The sequence below is a fragment of the Falco peregrinus genome, chromosome 8, assembly GCF_023634155.1.
Source record: "Falco peregrinus isolate bFalPer1 chromosome 8, bFalPer1.pri, whole genome shotgun sequence".
Taxonomy (NCBI): domain Eukaryota; kingdom Metazoa; phylum Chordata; class Aves; order Falconiformes; family Falconidae; genus Falco; species Falco peregrinus.
In genome coordinates this window covers 31,665,115-31,687,626 of record NC_073728.1, presented here as the reverse complement: position 1 = coordinate 31,687,626, position 22,512 = coordinate 31,665,115, and the positions used below count along the sequence as shown (strand labels likewise).

At 40.0% G+C, this 22,512-nt stretch overlaps 1 protein-coding gene across 1 annotated transcript; it reads right to left on the bottom strand.

Annotated features, from left to right (window-relative positions):
• Positions 1-253: 253 nt before the first annotated feature.
• Positions 254-21,751, bottom strand: SEC22A (SEC22 homolog A, vesicle trafficking protein). Its single transcript, XM_055813196.1, has 8 exons — positions 21,607-21,751; positions 18,244-18,469; positions 15,869-16,070; positions 13,772-13,935; positions 12,272-12,466; positions 7,541-7,659; positions 4,819-4,884; positions 254-1,264 (listed from the first exon to the last, which is right to left on the bottom strand). The coding sequence occupies exons 3-8, from the start codon at positions 16,048-16,050 to the stop codon at positions 1,064-1,066; spliced, it is 927 nt and encodes a 308-aa protein (XP_055669171.1). The 5' UTR covers positions 16,051-16,070; positions 18,244-18,469; positions 21,607-21,751; the 3' UTR covers positions 254-1,063.
• Between the last annotated feature and the right edge of the window lie 761 nt (positions 21,752-22,512).

The window sequence follows — 22,512 nt, the reverse complement described above, 5'->3', positions numbered from 1 at the left end:
TTGCTAGTTGATCCATCGACTTCGGGAATATACAACTGTTCTCCCAAACACAAGTCTAGATCAAGACTGTTCTACCCCAGCACAAAACCACCCAACCCATAAAGCCAGAAGAACAAACAAAATCCCTTGTCTTTTCTTGTTTAAGCTAATCAGACTGATTTATTGTTTTCCTGTCACCAGTTGTTTATCTCAGGTTTGAGCTAATTATTCATTCATTTCTAGGAGTATATAAAAAGGACAACAGTCCAACAAGTGCGAGTCACTCCATTTACTCACCGATCCATTTCCTTTCAACCTTTTCAGAGTTCAAACACAGGAAACGTGCAAAAAACCTGGGTTAAGTGGCAAAACATTTTGAACAATTACTAAAAAGAAACCCCATCCACATAGATCACTTTCAGAGGACAATTAAAAAGAAATCATAAATGAACAAATGTTAAAGTATTTATAGCACTAGACAGAGGGCCACAGGTGCCAGAAAGCTGATCCCCAGAAACGGAGTTTCCAGGTTACATTTTAATTAAAAAAACCATTAACATAAATGTCAATGTGAAACAACACATTGCAAGATTTAGTATCTTACATATTCCAAATCTAGTTTGCTAATATGCAATAATATAATTATTATTTATTTAGCCTACCCCCTACTGCCTCACAAAGGCAAAACAGCTTTTGGAAGTGAAGAGCTTGTATGATATGCAGAACATACACTCTATACATTCCTTCCATTAACATACTTTCAAATGAAGCTTTTTTACGCCACCAGTCAAATTCCCCAAACTTGGTGTCCCTACATATGTTTTTACTGCATGGATATAATCCATTTTCCTCCTCTAGTCCCATACTCTTCTGTGTCCTTCTCTAAAAAAAAAAATAATAAAAATTTAACCATCAAGTGAAAAATGTCCACAGACATCTTACATTGCTTTATTTAAAAAAAAAAAAAAAAAAAAGAAAAAAAAAGCGCCTCATCCAGACAGCTGCTTCTTTTGGAGAACAGCTTTACATTCCTGAGAGTGAGTAACTGTTGGAACAAGACTGCCTCTAAATGTTCCAGGACTTGTCACACATTGTAATCAGGGGACTTTCCCTGTGGTTGTCGCAGTCGAATTTGTAAGGTAGAAAATGCTCCCACAGTCACATGAAAGAAGAGCTGCCACAGGTTGCGCAGTTCATACAGATACATGTTACACAGGCAAATTAGCCCAAAAGTCAGGAAGGATTTGGCATTTCTCCAGCCGGTGTAGTATACAAACAGGTAACACTGTCAGGGAAAAAAAAAAAAAAAAAGGAATCGGATTACCACATGGAAAATAACTTCCACTCAAGAAACACTATCTGGTCATTGAGAAATTACAAACTCAAAACAAGTGAAAGTCTAAATCAAACACGTAAGAACGGTATCAATTTAGCAGTCACGGAAGGGCAAAAAGTACCTGACATCAATAGAAGGTTACAGTTTGCTTCCATTAAACCCCCTCTGAGAACGATTCTCCTGTAATAATTGATTACAACCTGCAATAACGAGTGGCCCATGACAAAGGAAAGTGGATGTTCTTGGCAATCTCTGGTCAAAAGACACTCTGTGCTATCCAAGCAATGGAGAGGGAACAAGAGCCAGTGTCAAGTCTTCAGGCAAAGCCATGGGAAGGACAGGGAATACACCAGGGCCCTGCAGCCGGGAACGCTCGGCGCAAGGCAGCCCCCGGACACCAACCCACTGTCCTGCAAGGGTTAACACAGAGGATTAACCGGGAGATGCAGAGAATACCCACTGCCCTTTTTCAGCTGATGCAAGATGGATCAGATTTGGAAAGAACCGCGCAACATCTCTCCTGCAACCCTACCACACTTTAAGGGTCAGTTCCTGCATGCTGTGGTGCTGCACGGAGCGTCAGGCCTGCCCACGGCTCCCTGCTCTGCCTCCTTCCTACGGCAACTGGAAATCTGTTCAAGCCTCATGCCTCAGTTTTCACCTCTAAAGGACACAGATTTTACGGAGGCATTATTTTTACCTCTGCTATTGTTCAAACAACCTCCTTGACTTCTACAAAAAGAATTGTTTGCCCCCCTCTGGATTCTAGTAATTTTTTCTGTGCTTCAAGGCAGATGACAACGTCACTTGGGCTTACTTTATATTCCCAATCTGTTCCCAGTGGATATATAACCATGCTCACACCATTTTTTTAACAGTACCCATCATCAGATTATCTAAGTGTCATTTCTGTTCTCCTAGGGCATTTGCCACATTTTATCAATCAGAGAACCTCTACTTATTTTTCATGTTCCTCAAAAAAGGGCCAAAGCACTGTACATTTGTAACCCACCAAAGCAATTTATTGAGGTTACTTTACATTCTATTCAAAACTCAACCACTTTCTCATAAAACATACATTTCTACTGTAAGTGTGGCTGAGATGAACAAAACTACTTGTAATTTCTGGGTATCTTCAGATAGGTGAGTACTGACAGTATCAGTAAGATTTGTATGCCCTTCATTTAAAGCAAAGTAAAACTAGAAATAAGTCATCCACGTGCTTCAGAATTTAGATGCAATTCCTCTGAATCTGCTTGGCCATTTTGAGCACAGCAAATACAACCTACTTGTGCTGACAGTTTTAGAAATCATATCTAAAAGAGCGATTAGTTGCTACCAGTATCTCAGCAATAAAAATTTAGATAATTTCTTAGCATCATTGCCTCCACTGACAACATATGAAAAGTGTAACTGCTTCCAAGATTAAAATAAGGGTCAGGATACGCTTCATCAAAATGATTAATAAATATGAAGGATTTAAAACTCAAAATACTACAGAAGTTTAAAAATGTTACTGCAAAATGACATTGAATGACTGTGGTTTTCACTGAAGATCTGTTTTAAATGAATTCTGAGGCTTATCTTTTCATTAGTCTAGGTCTGAGATGCTAGAAGATTTGCCACTCACAAAACAGAGCACCAGTCAAAAGGCCAAACACTGTGGTTTTAACACCTTACTATAACAAGCACTATTATGAAATTCCTGAGGGGCTTTTTTCCTCTGTTGAAGGGAAGTGTTAGCATGGCAATTACTGAGCATTGTGGGTTTGTTGGGGTTTTTTGGGTTGTTTTTTTTTTTACACAGAAGGCTCCTCTGGGCTACTTCAGAAAAGTACTTTTGACTTTTTTTTTTAATAAACGTTAAGAAATGACTGAAGGCTCAGATCCTGACACTTTGCACATCAGGTACAACTAAGACAGTTGTTACTTCTGTACATTTTCTTTTTCAGAAGAGACTAGAAAGCATGGAGAAACGCTAGACATGTCATCAAGCCTAAAACATCATTATCCATGTAAGTCCCGTTTTTTCCCTGCACACCTAGGTTACAAACATTTTCTTGGAAACCAGAAACACGCTGCTATGTTGTCATTAACTGAACAAGACGACACAGTACGATGGACGCCTTGTGGGTGAATGACAATGAAATGTGCTGCCATGTAACATACAGAATTTATCTTCCAAACCCCTAAGTGTGGCAAAGAACATCAGAACGTGCCAGATGAACTGACAGCCCTCTCAGTTCTGAAAACTGACCAATTACATATTGCAGGAATGATGCCAGAGGGTGTGGAACAAGAGACTCAACAGACACATTTTGAATATTAAGAAAAAGCTTACATTCCAAGCTGCACGGACTCTGTCTTTAAAACAGCTCTATTCAAGTCAGACAGTGGCAAGAAGACCTATGTCCTTGTGTCTCGATGCACAGACATAAATACTTTATAAAGAGTAAGGTTTCTAATTTGGGAGAGGAGGGAAGAATGTATATTTTTCACACAAAAAAAGAATGGACGTGCTCCACCTTATCTGATACGGAACAGATTGTTGACAGGGAAAATTACCACCAACCTGAAGAATTATTTAAGGCGGAAGCTGATGAAAAGCCAACAAGTATACTGTGACATTTTGCTAGATATGAGTTATAGAGAACGGAGATTACAGGTAACCTGGACAGAAGGCTGACTGATAGAAAGGCTGAAAGAAAAAGTAAAATCCTGAGACATTATTTTATTTTATGGTCTGACACTGTACTAAACATTGGCACATGGAAACATGTAGAAACTGCATACTCCACAAGTGCAAGGGATTAAAAGTCAAAAGAATTATAGTAACAGGAATTGAGCATGACAGACATTATAGTCATGGCTAAACGTTAACAGCAGTGTCACTGAATGACAAATGCCAACGGGCACCAGAATACTTTGCTACAAATTATATAGGAAAGTCAAATTCAAATGCAGAAATGGAAAACCTACAGACACAAAATGCAAAGTGAAATATCAGACCGGTGAGGGAAAACATAGTGGAAAGCAGCTGAAAGCTTTGAAAACGAAGGAGATGCACAATAATGGACAAAGTGAGGAAAATTCTCGGGTGTAGTGCCTAGGTATTACTGTATTTACTTCAAATCTTCCCAAAGGAAAGATGCAGTAAGGCATTTGTTCAGATGGTTACGTTTACTTGCACAACGAAACTACTACTTTAAATAAATTATATAACCTCTACTGCTTGTGACTTTAGAGATAAATTGTAAGCTCCAGATAAAAAAGTACACCAAATCTCTTCATCAACTAACTGCAGAAAAATGCCAGTAAACAGAAGCTCTCTGGATCAATCTACTGTATGATAGTTCATGATTAATGAAACAGAACAACAGAGCAGAAATTATTTTTATAACCGCCCTATTCAAGTATCTGTGACATTTAAGAAAACATGATGACATTTATGCATGACTGGGTAATGTTTCTAAAATCTAGTGAATTATGCAAGCAGGACTCACCTGGTACAAACAGGCTGCTGTTCCAAGAAAAAATGCAATAACATAACTGAAATCTTCACCTTCATTCTGTGAAAATAAGACAAAAAGCCATGCTTTACAATGTTTCAGTGAAATACCAGATATTTACAGTATGAAAGTTTTCATTATTGTGTGTTAAAGTAGTCTCAAATGGAGATTTATAATAATTCCTATGCTACGCTAAGCCAGAAGAGTTAGCACTAATCATTGCTTCCTTCTGCATCTGGAAAAAACCCACCGTAATCTGGAATCTGACCAAAACGTTTGTTCACAACAGACAGCTAATGCTGAGATTTTCAAAAGCCTGAAAGGAAGTCCATCTCTAACACTGGATACTTACCTTCCCCGGGTGCCCGTACAGATTCAAGTGTAAACACGGGTAACTAACTACCTTTGCTACCCATTTGGCAGCACCGTGCCCTCCTCCGGCCTCGCAAAGCGGAGGCGCTGGCAGGCAAATGCGGGGGCTGGCCACCAGGGGGCGGCAGCGCCCCACACCGGCGGCCAGGGAGGCCGCTGGAAAAGGACGTTTTCTTGAAGGAAAAGATGGAAAAATGTACTTGAGGCGATAGATCTTTCTACACGCTGTGTTTAAAAAACAAAACAACAAATTCCTTCTAACTTATTCAAACGGGTGGTTATAGTTTCTATAGAGCCGAGCAGAAGAAATTTACACGCTCAGTGATTATTCTAACTGCATTTCAAACAAACATCTGCAACAATCAAAAATTTTCCCAGGAAAACAATGGGCACTCATGCAAATGTTCTTCCTGGAAAGCAAATACCATTGTGAGAAGGTGGTCCATTGGAACTAGCAGTTGTTTCTGCTCAGAGAATGTTCACGGTGAAGCATTTCCATCTGCTTTGCGGACTAGGAAAGTTACCTGCACATGAAAACCTTACCCACACAACGCAGCACGCTCCCAAACCGTATGTAAATCTCTGCCTCCGTGCTGCTGTGTATTTGCTGAAGTATAGCTACAGACTGTAACAGAGTTTTGCTAACATCAAAATAAAACCACTGATTATAAAAGGAAACACTAATTCAGAGAGAAGCTTTGGAAGGACTTCTCAGAAGTTCCACTAATCACATTTTGGATTATTTCTCCCTAAACCTTGTGGATTTTTCCATAACCGAGTAAATTAAGAGAAATTTTAATGGATTTCTAGTGTGCCTCGTTTGTCAGAAATGAAAAAATACCTTCCATCTGTACTGCCATCTATTACCTCCAGAAGCAATAACATATAGAATAAAATTAACTGGCTGCCCTATCATCACTTAAATTGGTTCACCTGACACTGGCATTCCTTCTTAAAAAAATCATCTGTGGGAAGGTAAAAAACCAAGTTCTAGGAACATTTGACTAAGTGGTAGAAATCTCTTCAGTATTATTTTGTACTACAGTGTACTTTAAATTAATTCCTATTTATAAACTGAGAGAATTGTGCATAACAGAAAAATCTAAGCAGACATGTATGTTCACTATTTCATTCTTGGTTTTTCTTTAAAAAACAATCAAAACCAACTCAAAAGAAAGGCCTAGCATGGCACACTTTCATTAACCCTGTTCATCTATTCATTAGTCTTCAGGAAACGCTGAGACCTCAAACATTACTGTTTTATTAAATCTCTTCCATATATCAATAATCATGTAAGACAACTGGAATACAGGTAACCTTCCTTACCTTACTTGCCTAAAAAAACCATTGTAACTGCAACACACTTGATACCTAAAGTCCAGATATCTCTCTGAATAAAAAGACTATCTATCAGCCAAGATGGAGGATTCCTATTTTCTTCCAGAAAACTTCCACAGGGTTTTTAGTGTGTACCTCCATCACCACAACAGTAGAGCCATTTAATGCTCTCTTTTTTTTTTTTTTTTTTGGTGGTAACAGACATGAACTTTCTGTGTGCGCTTGCAAGCACTACCCACGTATCCATTTGAATTGCCTGAAAACATTAACCACCATTATGTTCACTGTAGCAATGAGAATACAACCAGCACAAGAAATGGAAGAGAAAGAAACTCAAAAGGCTATAGTATAGGGAGGGTCAGAGCAGAGCGCTCACATAAACAAATAAATGTCTGTTGGGAAGGTTTTTTGGTGAAGGATGCGGTGGTGTTTTTGGGGGTGGGTTAGAAGAAATCACTTGACAGTCTCCCTTATACTGATCCTTTCAGCACACAAGAGAAATAAGTATCCTACTTTAAAAAGTTTATTAAAAACAAATAAACAAAAACTAAACCAAGTTTCTAAAAAACAACTTTACAAAAGCTATTTAAAGATCCCTGCTCTGCGGACCTTTCAGAAAAATTGGCCAGATTTTCAAAGCTGTTCATCATTCTTCTCAAGTGTTTTTAAATAACATCTATTAAAATTAAACGTCTCATACCCTAGCATAAATTTAGAAAACAGAACATTATGTTCACATACTCAGTGCTACCAAGGTACCTAGGGAAGGAGTCAGCCACCCACCTTCTACTGCTTTTGAAACTCAGTCTCAATGAACGATGCATCACACTTGAGAAGGATGCACAGATAACAGACAATATAGGTTTCATAAACGGAGGTCTGACCTCACAAACAGTATTTCTGAAAATAAAATTGGCAAGACTTTGTTCACGTTGTAAGCATCTTCTAAGGTGATATTATCATTGCTATGATGTGTAACTCTTAAATTCATAAACAGGTACAATACCTGGAGAAGACTTTCTATGGCATGAAAGCCACGAATTAAATTCAAAGCCCCACATAACAGACTAAGCACAAATGAGACAATCCCTGGCAGAGTCACAGGTTCCAGACGCTGATGAGGAGCTACAAAGCAAAAGATCAAAAAAAGATATCAAAAGGTCAAAGCAATGTCTTTAGAAATTTAGTAAAATAATAATCTCATTTTTCAGTGGCTTCTAGCTCAATAAGGGATCACTGAAGCAAACCACAAAATGCCAATCCTTTTTTCTAAAAAGGAGAAGCATTTTAAATATTTCAATACAAGCTTTAACAGAAACTGTACTTTCCTTCAATTCACATATATAATTCTTTTCTTGTATTTAGTCTTTAACTCAATACTTTCAGTTTAGCCAGTACGGTACTGAAAGCTGCCCAAACATGCCAGGAAATCAATGGCGAATGACACACTTGCTAGTGAAATTTGTCCGCAATTAGTAGCCAGGTAATAAGTCAGTACTTAAGAGCTCCTCTCACAACATCCACTTTAACACTAATGCATTAGCAGAGCTACCGAGACTGATTTAGCTTGTTTGCTGAAGGGAACACCAAGCAAAGCTACCGCGGTCCCTACCTTAAAGAACATACAGCCAGTGAGTGCTACCAAAGGCACAAATCGAAAGGCCGTTCTGAAACGAAGCAAGTACCTACACAACCTTATACAGACCTTCCAGATAGTGCTTAGAAGTCTCTTATAAAACACATGTTCTTTTCATGCACACCCACTCTTTCGGACTTATCTAGGGTCCTAAGAACGTAACAGTTGTGTATGTTCCTCATTACTGTCGCTTTCCATAATTAAGAACAAATATGAAAAAACAATGCAAAACTCTTAATAGTCTAGGCAACACTGGGAAAACAATGGGACTACTGAGCCATACTGAAATCATTCTGTTCAAATCAACGAAGTGTAAAGATGTGAACAATGAGGTTAATGGACTGAAACATTAATAGAGAGAGGGGTGTCAATCCCAGTTGTTTGCATTGCACAGATCCAGAAAAAGGCTTTCCAGTTTATGAATTACAGAACCTAAAGAAAAAAAATGACAAAAGCTGCTTCATATTGATCAGCAGACAGGACCATCTAATTATAAGTGTGTGATAACTTAAAAATAAACCACAAGACAAGTTCAGTTAATTCATTTGTGCTGAATTTAATAGTGTAATCAGTTGGGTGGCTGTGTTTTTTTTAAAAAAAGCATAACCCCGTTTAACTCTCAGAGCTTATTACTTTTCTAACTGTAGCACGTATTAGAGGAATACTACCAACAATCATTCAGTTAAGGTTAGACATGCTATTTGCATAGCAAACCATTCTTCTTTAGTGACTCCTAACTGGTGGTTTCTGTTTTGCTTTTTTTTAGACCATCTCATCTAGAGAGTGGCAAAAAGCTGAAGGTGTATATGATTGTTTTCAGCCAAAAGTAACTGCATTGCATTAACTGGTGGATAACATCAGTTCACTGCTCCCCGGGCATTCTCATTTTCCCCATGTATCAGTGTAACTTTAAAACATCATGTGTTTTAAACAGTATTTAAACTATGTTCTTCTTTGAGAACAACGGGGGGAAACCTAGGGTCCTGTCAGCTGAATCAATACAGTCTATGAAGGATCATAAAGTACTAATTTTTCTCTCTTATTAAAATACGAAAACAAACCCAAAAACTTTAAAGGACATTGCATACCACTACTGATGTCATTAAGTTCTCCAGGGCTTATTAAACTTCAGTGTTACAATAAAGCAACAAGAGTCATTTAAATACAGGAAAAAAAAGGCAGAAGAGTGAAGGAGTGGCAGAGAAGGCAGGGTAAAGGACAGCTGAACTTGAGTCCGTAAATACATATTCTTAGAAATATGATAACTGCCATATCTAAACCTTTAACACAAACCAAGGATTGAATAAAGCACATTCTGCATTAAAATGCTGACATTTAAATAGAAATTTAAGAAAACTATACAATGTGAGTAACTGCACTACTTGTAAAGATATTTATTTAAAAATGAAATCTAAAAAACCCCAGCTCTTCGAGTACACCATCAGGCAAAAAGTAGCTTTGATTTTACAACTGTTCCTTTATCAAAAAACCCTCAGAAAACAGTAAATTTATCTTAACCTGAAGCATAGCACATCAGCATGTTGTCACCCTATTTCTAATGCCTGCCAACACCTACATCCACTTCTGAAGCAAAATTCTATCCATAATCTGCACACTTTATTTTTCACACATTAATGATTACCCCTATCCCTCACTACACAGCAGAACTTTCACTAAGGGAAAAGGGCTGCTATTTTCAATTACTTTAACAATACACGAGGCCTGGACGCTAGACCTTGGATACATATCCAATTACAATTATAAGCAAGTAACAGGCAGTGCTCCATCAGCATCCTTAAATTCTGCTATTCTGTGTAAAAAACAAGATTTGTGTCTACCTAACTTCAGAACTCTGCATGCTATCCAACTTGACTTAACATACTTAATTCACTTAAAACAAGAAATATTTTTAACAGGCAAGCACATTCAGGAAATGGCACTAGGCAAACCATCTCTTTTAGTGAGAATTTGTTCTTAGAACAAAGGAGAAACTTTGCAGTCTAGCCAACTGAGTGGGTAGCAAACATCCAGAGAAAGTTCTTTTCAAGGGTGGAGAGAAGCAATGAATGTGAAGAACTCCAAAACTATTAGCAGACTTGCTAAAAAAGACACTTATTGAATAACATCCCAAATTTGAAGAGCTGAGGAAGGAGCAAAGTGCAAACCTCTCATAATGCACAGCCCTTTGATGGTGAGTTTCTGTAACAATTCAAGGAAGTGGATAACCGAACAGAGAGATCTACGGAATTCAGAGGAAGAAGAAAGTTAAAAGTAACTTAAAGAGGGAAAACCCCCAAAGAAAGTTGACATGGAAAGAAAAGACACACAATTGCTTCTGTAAGACAGGTTGTGGAGAGGTAGGTGAAAAAAAATTGGAAGATCATTTGCCAATTATTGTTTAATTTCATTTTATAGTAAAAATGGAAATGGTCCTTACACATTTTAATTTAGGCCCATATGGTCTTCCAACACTTTTACTCAGAAAAGTGATGAAAGCCTCATCTCCTACTATATGGACAACTTAAAAATACAGCCAATTCTGACACAGGCCAAATTCTCTCATCCATACTGTTTTTCCCAATTGCAGGAAGTTTGAATCTAGACAATTTTCAGAGTTAACCAGTTGCCACTTCTGCCACCATAACCTTTTCCACAATCCAGGACTGAACTAGAACATCAAGAGGTAATGACAACGTAAGCATCACAAGTGGCAAAAGAATGGTATCACAGCATCACAAACCTTTAAAAACACCCCACACATAAGCAGCAGACGATTAACGGTATGTACAGTGCTGCTTAAAAGATTTCACTCTTCTAAACAATTTAAATATCTTCACACTTTTATCAATTTTTCAGAATCTCTCTCTAACACTGCTAAATTGCGACTACAAAGACGTAGTTTCAGCTGTTTCCACGCTGCCCCACAGCGCCTAGAATTCTCAGGATCAGGACCAGTACAGATGGGGGCACCCTAGCGGTTTTGTTTGGTTTTCACCTTCAGTAGAAAGTAGTTTTCAATCTTCTACAGGAATCCTGACCGCTAAGTAATTAGGATAATACACCGGCAAAGACATCTTTTCTAGATAGACAGGTAGATGGATACAACAAATGCAGAAAATTAAGCTGATCTCTTATATTACAGTTCTGTAGGAAGTGTTTTGATTTACAATTGCAATTTTCACCCTGCCACTGTAAAGTGAGCAGCATCTGTGCATGTCTGCCCAGGATAACTAGCCTTACAGACAGAGGTACTTTTGGAAAAAAGGGGAAGATACATTAACTAATTAAAATCAACACTCCCTTTTATTCTATTTATTATTTTGCTTCACTAAACTTGGAAGACTGAAATCATGATGACAGTTTCACATGTGGAGTCCACATATTAGCACAAGGACTTGGCGAGTTTTAAGTTTTCTGTCCTGCTGGGAAACATCTAAAGGTGGGTCTCAAACTGATTCACAGCATTCATTTCATAGCACAAACCTTTAACCCAGTTCAACCACACAATGCCATATTTACCTCATACACGAGATAAATTAAAGTTTTAAAAAAATAATGACTACTAAAATGAACGTGGCAAGTAGATACAAAATTGCTATTATTAATATCATACACAAGGCACTTATTTTAGAGAGTACATCTTTTAGCCAGCACAGCTCTTTGGATTTTCACCATCACAGATGCTGCTCCCTCTGGCTGCTCTAACTCCCGACACTATGCTCTTAGCTTATGTCATTGGTTCTCACGTGGCAGAAATAACAAAAATTTTCATAAATCTTAAAAGGTCAGAAAAAGAAAAAAGTTCATCTTGCTAAGCGCTCATCTCCATTTGCTTATTTTCATGCAGATTTTTTTCCCCTTTAATAAAGCAGTCCATTGAATAGATCCATTTCTCCCTCTGAGAGCCTTGGGAAGATACACACTTTGAGCAGAGGACAAAAATAGACATCTAAGCTAAAATACATGTCAGGTCATGGCAGCTTTATGCTTTAAGAACATCATGGCAATAAAGCTTTTTTTAAGGAAAAAATATCAAAGACTAATGCTACTACCCTGCATCTGTCTCATTTACAGATAGAAAAACAAAAGTCTGAAACTTACCTGCAGATATCTTACCAGTACCCTTATATTCCACCGCAGAAAAATGTGCGAACCCATTAGCTGAACCAAGTTCTGACACAGAAATTTGATAAGGTGGTCTCAGTTTGATTTCTGTCTGCATGTCAGCAAGATTCATCTTTGTTGACAAAGAACGTGTGTTGTTATATCTCTGTTTGGTCCTCTGAATGAAATTATCTGGGTAAAATGTAAAATAAAAAGGTATACCCTTATGGACTTCTGTTAATTAAATAATCCAAGACCATGCAGCTTTATATACTACATGCTTCACAAACCGAAATGTATTGTTTTAAATGCTTGTATTTATCTTGGCTTTTTAAATACTATTTCTGTTTTGTGACTAATATATCATGGCCTACTTAATTCCACTGTAAAAAAAATAAAAATTAAGCTCTAGAAATCTAATTACTTAATAACTGTGAATAAACTAATGACTTTTCACTGCATGGGACTGAATGCATTGCTAATACAATGGATTTACTGCACTTATTCTAGCTTTTTCATTAGTTTAATAAATATCTTTATGAAGAAATTAACTCCTACATTCAAGTATAAACTTGAGTATGAAATCTGCTTGCAAAATATTCAGGCAGAGAAAATTAATACCATATTATACAGATATAAAGACTGTAATAGACCTGCATTCTAACTTAACAAGTAGTAGAACAATGAAAGAGTTCGGGGGGGCGGGGGGGGGGGGGGGGGGAGGAGGGAGAAAGAAAGAAAGAAAGAAAAGTGTTCATAGAAATCTTCATAAAGACAACAATGTTATACAGAAATTGTTAAAAATTGCCTGACTGAATTATAGACAGGAATTAACCAACTGCAATATCTTCCCCCATATTTCTAAAATATTTCTGTTTGCTCTAATGCATTTTACAAGAATATTTAAAACAACTGCATAACATACAGTATTAAAGTAACAGATATTAATGGAATCTGTAGCAGCTGTTATCTGATATATATGAGATCAGCTGAATTTGGAGCTTGTATGACAGAAGATTAAATGCTTCACTATATCATAAAACAAATAAAAATCTCTCCCTTTCATGTACTGAACAAAAATTACAGCACAGCTAAGAGCAAACATGACATTGCAATCTTTTACTTGAGAAACTGACGAAGTTCAATGCCTTTACAGGTTAAATATTTCAATGGGTACGAAGTCAAACAACTCCTAATATTATTAACTAGGAGAAAACGAGCTCCAGATTTGGTCACACAAGGCTTAAACCAAAACCTACTGGAATGAACAGAAAGATTATAAACAAGTTTAGATAAAACTCTAGTCGCCTAATTTAATGCCCACAGAAGAATTTCATTATTGATTAATGGGAGTTAAATCCAGATTCTAAATACACCTGAAATTATAGCTATAAACTGCCTTGGACATTTTTGTTCTGTGTACATTAAGTTGCACATCTATTTAAATACTTATTTGTCTTAGTGCGAGAATCAAGGGGGGGAAAAAGTCAGTCTTACCAAACTCTATAAAACAGTATGGTCTGACAGCAGTATTTGTCTTCATCATGTTGTAGGTAGTGATGAACTCTTTCTGAAGCTCATCCAGGAAGCAGAAAGCCAGGACACTGGGATAATTTTCAGTGCACAACATCATATAGCTTACTCCCAGAGAACTTATAAAGCTATAATTGAGACAACAAATTCAAAATTTCAAATTCAAATCCAGGTAATTCGTTGCTTCACTAGTCTGATCTTCTATGCTATAATCAGAAAAGCAAAAACTGCTCTGGGGTAGCAAAGGAATTAATGTTTACTGAGAACTCCAACACTATTCTAGAAGAAAAACAATTTACTTTTAGGCAATGTTGTACATGAACACCACTTTGTATCATCATATGAGAAGCTATGCTATACACATATGTGTAAGTGTATATATATGTGTGGGTGTGTACACATATGTACACACTCACATACATGGAACAGAAAATAACATAAAGCTTTTGGGCTACAGAAATACAGCAGGTTCATCCCATAATAGCTTTTCATTCATCTCAAATACAAATATGTTATCTGGTGCATCCTGAAAATGCAAAAACTTACCTTCAGATGGGCAGGGGAGGGCAGTTGGCTCTTTCTAAAATAAGTGAGGAAATAAAACTGTTGTGTAGAATATGGTCTCCAAAGAAAGTTACAAGGATAGCCACAGATGGCAAACAGGAATTTAGAAAGGGACAGTTTTCAATATACATATCCCTACTGCATTTAGGTAATTCATTAAACAGAGTTCATGTTTTCATGACACAATTCTCCTCAAAATCTTGATGAATAATTTACACTATTAAAAGTAACCAAAGACAAAACTAATAAAAAAATTTCCTAGGTCTTATGCCTCATTCTTAAGTCTCTCTTGAACTGATCAGTTTAAAAGCCAGCTACATCTGAGGTTTTAAAACACAAAACATAATAAAAAATCGACTGAAAAAATTTAGTCCATGCTGAGGCTCATCCCAAGAAATACAGGAAACTCACATATTATACCAACAGAGAAGGCTGAGCACTTTCTAGGATCATTCAGGTGGTGTGCTTTCCACCGCTGTAACTTCTGCATACTTGCTAGGGGTTAGGATGAAATTACTCACCTCATTGAAAACAGCCTATCTAAATTAGAATCAGAATTTAGCTCGGCTCAAGTGCAACTGAACTACCAACTACACACAGGTGCACCTAGTTACCAATACTCAGGAGAAAGGCTGCATATAAAGAAAAATTCTGAGTATACAATAGATTCAAAGAATTATTTCATGATAATCCAAGTTTCACACTGCCAACAGGGGAAAAAAGACCATCTTCTGAACTATTACTTAATCAGTGTTGCCATAGAGGTAAACTATCAAATTAACTACCTCAAAAAATTTAGGAAAAGTTATTTTAAAAAAAAAGCAAAACACAAAAGCATGAAGAGAAAACAAAAGCACTGTTGTGAAAGTGCTGGATGGAGCGCTAGGATAGGTAGGCTCCACTCAAGACTGCTACACACTACCTCCACACTAGAAATCATTCCCACCCTTCCCACTTCCTCACTCCCTCCGTGCCATATGAAATAATTACTGAGTTATGCTTGGGTTTTAAGACGTATTTTCTCTGAAGTCAACAGAAATCCCGAAGGTACAATAAAAGGGCCTAATTTCATAACATCCTGACCACAAGTTTTCAGAAATACTGCATTATGAAAGTATTTCAGTACTTTTTAAAAATTTGTGTAGACTAAAATGAGAAAACAAATGAGTATTTGTTGAGCTAGCATGACAGAGAACAAGTCTGGTCATTTGCATGTAAGAAACAACCTTGAAATTTAAAGAAACATTTCTAGTAGGTCAAGGACTTCCTTATTTATAAAAATATTGTCTATTTCAAACTACAACTTCCACCAAAGTCTGAACAGGTTTCAAACCTTTCTACAATTTCTCAATTTCAGATTTCCAATACATGAATATTGCCCAGAATTATTCTTAGTTTCATTAATCATTTCTGATGTGAACTGTTAACTTTTTCACTTACAGACGGACACAACCCAAGACACCACAAACATATATGTATCTAAAAGAGAAGTCTTACTTTATATTATACTGCCCAGTTTTCAGAGTACATCTATCGGGAAGCTGAGAAAGTTTCTTTGAGAGCATTTTGAAATATTTTCTACATTCTTGCATTCCCGTGCTCTGGTCATAATCAGTAGATGCAGACAGTGGGAGTCCATCCCTCACACGGACCACAGAGGCAGACAAAATCATAGACATTGCCAATAGTTAACGACAACCTACAACAAAACACCAATCAGGAAGAATCAGAATTAAGGTAACAGCGAAAACAACAGAGTCAACTGTGATTAATCAAACTTCCCAAGCTGTATACTGGGCTTGCACTTAAAACGGGGCACAGGGAGGGTTTTCAACTATAACTCTGAGTCCGAACTGTCTACCATAAAGCAACAGTACATCTGACATCAGTGTCACGTTTTCAAATATTTTTCTCTGAACTGCCATAAATCCTCACCCAGAGATACCTGTGGAGATTGAAACACTATTATTTAGTACCACTGTAGCACCTGCACCCTTCAAGCTGTGAGTCTTCTCTGTTAGTAAGGCAAGAATTATAGTCTAAATAAACAATCACGATAGCTGGAGAGGAAAAATGTGTACTGTAAAGACCGACCAGATGGAAAAGCAATCCAGGTCTTGATCAAGTAATAATACTAATGTCCTTTCATGAAAATGTGTTACCGAGTACATGCTTAAGTACCCTGACAAACAGAGCCTTAACACAACTTAGATACTGTCCAATAGGAAATCAAAGATCAGGACAGCAAGGAATGTAATCCAGCTCTCCCAGCTCCCAATGGAATTTCTTAAACATGAAATGTCTTTCTTCTTATCTGGGTCTCCATTTTCTTTACATCTGCAAAATGTGTCTATCAGTATTAGGCAAATACTGAGCACGTTGAAATGGTGCTTGCAAAGCCCACGTGCTTTTACAGTATTTAATTTTCAAAACTTAATAATTAAAGCTTTGTGGAGTACATTCATTTAAAAAAGAAAATGTTGTATATTTAAACATTTCTTGATCAGGAGGAGAAAATTTGTAGCAGGCATTTAACAGCATAAACACATAGTCTGCAGTCTTTCAAGACTGTACACACATTTTTAAAACCTTCAAGTTCTTCAAACCTCACGTTACATCAGAACATCCAAAAGTTTAGCAAGACGAGCTAAGACGGATTACTTATCTGCTAAGTATCAGTACACAAATTCGTCCTCTTACAAGTGGGCGAACTGCTAGAATTTATATGAAGCCAAAAGCAAACACTTCCTCAACTCTTAACGCTGCTCTCCAGACTCCTACCATATACTACACCTATCACTTAAAGAGATTATGAAAAAAAATAAGACTTTTGCCTCCCTCAGATGATGCTACTCGAGTTCCATACAGTCACAAACTGCAAAAGAAAACAGATTTCTGAATACAGCTGAAATATGCTTTTGCGTACAATACTGACATGTTTACAGCACCTTTCAAACTATGACATTAAGGGTGCTTTACAAGCCTTAGCAACTGAAGGACTGTATTCTGAAAAGTTAGGAATCCAAATCTTCCCCAAATAGCACTGCTTCTTCACAAAAGAGAGGAAATAGCTATTTTTCCCCTGAATTCTCACCTCCCCTATTTCCCACTGCCCAAAGGTTATATATACACCAGGATAGTTACTGAATAATAATCAATATTCAGGTTTTTCAAGGGTATTTGCTCTTCAGAAAAGAGGCATATAATAATGAAAACATTGAAAACATGTTGTAATCTTCAATTTAAGAAATCCAGCTTCATTAGCAGTCACACTTCAACCTGCTTTGAGATGCATCATATTAGCTAAATAAATTCCAAATTAATAACCTCATATTTTACTTGTATAGCATATCAGACTTTCACCAAAGCCATAACAGCAGCAGAAGCCACTGTTGCCTGTAGTCTGCTCAGTACTTTTGGCCTTTTGTCCGGTGCACTTGTTATTTCAGCAGTTCACTACAGAGTGAAGTGCAAAGTGTTTTTGATCACCAGGACACAAAAACAGAAAAAAAAAATTACTTCAGGACTTGCTCCACATTAGCTTGCTGGAGTGCATCATTCTAGAAACTAAACCTCTGGCTCTAGAAACTTTTACCTATCTCTAAGTTCATGCGCACGCTCCCAGCAGAACAATTCACATGGAATGCACGTGGCACCCATTTTCTTAACTATGCTGCTAACCATATAACCATGGCAGCAGCTCAAGAGCATGACAAAATTGCAGAGGAGCTTTAAATTGTAATGGTTCTCCAACAATAACCACCTCTGTCACTTGGAACTCAATCCTGAAAGGGACTACCGGGAGCTGTATCAATATAAAACAAAGAACAGTGATGTGCTAGCAAAGTTTAAAATTCCCCTCATTAACTTACTTGCACAAAATGTAATTTCATGGATCTGCATTTCCTCTGATGAAGCAAATAACCTCATTAGCACCTAATGTGAAGAAAGGAACTCCATGTTCTGTTTTAGGAAAAGGCAGTGAATGGAGCAGCACTGCAGAGAAACTCAGAATCCTGTAGCCAGCTCCCAGAAGGAAAAATGGTGTTCTGTTCACTTTTTAAATAATCTTGATGGTTACAGTTCATGTTGAGTTATCTGATGAGATAAGAACAAACAGAAAAAGTTAATAAATGTATTTACTGGCTAACAGTACTCTTCAGCTCTTTTTGTAAGGACATTGGAAAGGCCTGAAGACACCCCAGGGAGATTACTCAAGAGGTACTACAGTAAAAAAAACCTGAATAATAGAAATATTAAAATGCTTCTGTGTTCTTTAAGCAAAGTTGAGGAAGTCCCATCACTTCAACCATTTAAAATGGGAAAACATGTTATTCATCTGCACAGTATATGAGTAACTCACGGTAACACAACCTTTGACTCTGCATCCCATCATTCATCTCATACATTTAATTAATACATTTCATTAATCTATAATCTCCTCTGATCAGAAACCTGAACACTTCAGGAACATAATACAACACACCACAGCTGTATTTCCAAAGCATTAAGACTTTCAATATTCAATCTAACAATAGTTGCTTTACTCCTGAAACTAACGACAGAGAATGTAAGTATCACCAACAACAGCACCCATGCAGGGACAACAGACAAAGCAAAGGATAAAGAGCCCTTTAGAGGTATTCTTTCAATTTTTATGCCTGTTCTGTATGTAAAAAGTATTCGCATAGATCTAGAACAAACCCAGTTACTTTCTCAAAGGCTCCTACTTTTATTTAGATAAATTAGGCTCTCTAACAGAAAGTAAGCCTCCATTAAAACCTGCCAACTCTCTTAATGTACTATGAAATCACACAAGGAAAAAAATGTGTTTAGCTGAACAGTCTTGAGATCACCAGACAGCCAGAAGTACCATCATCTTAAAAACCCACCCAGTGAAAATGTGTACTTTTTCCTCAGCTTCATAACAACAGAATCAGAAAGCTACCTAAAAAAAAATCAAGCTAAGGAAAGAAAATCACTTTGGTTGCAAGGTCACACATATGTAATGAGATCTGTAATACACATGCTGTTACAGAATATTCAGCCTTACTTGAAATTGCATTAATACAGAAAAAGAGTTTACTAGATATTCAAAATGGAAGAGCTACTTTACTCAGCTCTGAAAACAGTAAGGCTCTAAAGAAGGAGCGAAGCGATAAATGTGATATAGACTTATACAGGTTGAAATTAAAGAAAGAACATTAAAGATACAGTAGTGTTTTCAGAACTATTTTTAAATGCCTTTTTTAAACATCTACTCAAAAATCCACAAAGTAATTCACCATACCATTACAAATTTCACAGGTTTTCCTCCAAAAATTCTATATCCATCAAACACCTGAAGATGACAGAACACTGCACTTCCACTACCAATGGTCTCTAAATCTATTACAGGTGCAGAGAAATGAACAGGGATTGGGTTCGCGATCTCATTCTATGACAGGACTGAGGAGCATAAACACAGCCAGCAGGTGTTAGGCTCAGGGGTACCACTGATGGTTCCTCACAAAACACGCAGTTAGCCAGCGGAACTGCTTGTCACAGGATGCTGTTGATGCTAAAATGTTATGTGAAATCTAGAGGCAACTGGAAAAGTTTCACAGGAAAACAAGGGTTATTAGAAAGTAAAACACTACCCTTTGCTCAGAAAGATTCCGACCCTCAAACAATCACCAACGTGGAGACTATACCACAGAAGCATCACTCCATGCTTGCACTTTTCTTACATTTCCCTCTGTGTGTCTGCTTCCGGCCCATCTTTACTGATTTCCCCTTACACTGAAACTGCAACAACCCTCCCTGCAAACAGGGACTGGGAGAAATCATGGAAAAGAGGAACATGGCGAAAGCTGGCCACAGACAGGTAAGAGTCAAGTGAAATGGCCATTCCGCTGTTACTCCATCCTCCCTAAAGCTGTCCAATTTATCAGACATGTTAACCTCCGCTGCCTTCACAAATCCGAATTATCAGACGCGGCTTCAGTTTCATTTCCTCCCATGAGCTGGAAATCTCAGATGCTGGAAGCCAGAGCCTGTTTTAATGAACTTTTTTTTTAATACATATTCAATTATGTATGTTTATTCTTGTGTTATGATGGTACTTGATCCTGAGGCAGCATCTGGAAAAGTCCCAGAAAGCGGTATACATTCCAGTCTTTTGTAACGCATTGGTCTTCCAACTTGTGACCTGACAGTAATCATTTTAGACCTATCTGGTATCTTCTCATAACTTTTTCACAAGTGTTTGAAAGTGACCTGTGAATATGGCTTGCTCAGGGTACATCAATTTTTTAAAAAGTCTAGCTTCACAAAAATGGAAAGATTTTAAGTAGATCTAGTGCAATGGCAAGCCTACCCCCCTGTCCCTGCTACCCTCAGCACCAACTTAACCAAGGCGTTCCTTGCCAGGATGCCTGCCCCTCAGGACAACCTTCCATAAAATACAAAATCGGGCAATAGGTGCAAGCTGCACACCTGCTTGATGCAGAATGAAGACACAGTTTCTGTGCCTCCTTCCAGCGTACGTAATAGTGTTGGAAAAGTCACTGTCCCCACTTTTGAGCACGGTGACAGCTGCACTGTGCAGGCAGGAGCCTTTAGTTGTTCCGCTGTACACACTTCAGAAACCCACGTCACAGGGCAAGGCGCCACGGAAGGGCACGAGTGCAGCCACCCTGACAGCACCAGGCCGTAACCCTCCCCGCCGGCCCGCACAACGCCCCGGTGCAGCAGGGAAAGCCGGGTTCCGGGCCGCCAAACTTGACACCAAACGGCTGATGGCCAGGCCGCCCGCCGGGAGCACGCAGATCCCTACGGAGCGACGTTTACCGACAGGCCCCGGGTGCCACCGCTGGCCCCCCGAGCCGGCCCTGCCGCCGCGCCCGGCGCTGCCCGCCCGGCGCCCGCCCGCTGCCCCCCTCACCCCGCACGGTGGCCCCGGCAGGGCGGCGGCCGGCGCGCACAGACACCGGCGACAAGTCGCGTCGCTTCGCGGGACCGGACCCGCGCCCGCCGCAACGGGAGCCCCCCCCACCCCCAACCCGGGCCTGCAGCCCGAAGGGGAAGGCAGGCGGCAGCCGAGACGCCGGCCCGGGGAGACCGGGCAGCCGCAGGGCCCCGCCGCGGCGCCTTCCGCCGTCCCGTCCCTCGCCCCCGCCTCACGCCGGCGGGCCCGGGGCAGCGGGCGGGCCCCGTCGCCTGGCAACGGCGCCGCGGGGAGGGACTCGAACTACCTGGCTCACCGGAGCGGAGCGGCGCGGCGGCACCGGCGCGTAGTGACGGCGGCCGCCTCCCGCCAGGCATTGTGGGTACCGGCCACGTCTGCCCCGCGCCCCCCCGCCCGTCGGCGGCGGCCGTGGCGGAGCGCCCCTCACGTGACGCGGGCGCGGGCGCGCCATTGCTCCGCGGGCGGCGCGGGGCGGGGCCGGGCCGGGGCCGCCGTGTGCCGGGGCTCTGGGCCGGGGCCCGGCCGTTCCGTCGGGGGTGGCTCGAGGCTGCAGGCGGGCCCGGTGCCGCGGCGGAGGCGCCGCTTCGCCAGGCGCGGACGCCCTGAGGGGAGGGGGGCGCCCCCCGCTCCGTGATGGTGGCGCCCCGTCCCGCAGGCCCCCCCGGCCGCTCGCAGCGGGGCTGCCCGGCCAGCCCCCAGCGCCTCCCGGGGCGCCGTGCCCGCAGCCTGCCGGGCGGGCCGTGTGGCCGCTGGCGGAACGGGCCGCCCGGCGCCGCTGCTTCGCACGTCTTCGGCCGGTTCGAAATTGGCCGCGTTCTGAAAGGAACGGGGGCTGGTGACTGCGCTGCTCGCCCTCCCCGCAGCTGTATCGGCCATTTTCCGCCGGTTCAGCGGCGCGGGCGAGGCTGGTGGGCCCGGGCGGTCGCTGCGGCCGAGGCGGGAAGGCCGCGTGCTGCTGGGCTGGGGGCACCAGGGCAAGTGCCCAGCGGCTGGGCTGGCTTCACGCCCTTCCGGACAAATCGGCTGGGCACGTTTCAAAAAGGAGTGACAGTACAAAAAAAGAAAGTATGCAAAGCTGATTACCAATCCCAAAGCGAAGTTCCTATTTTAAAACTACTCTCTTCACCAATACCGTAACTTACTCCCTGTATTGCTCTTCATCCTTAGTGTTTTCCTACGGGTTTAGTCTGTT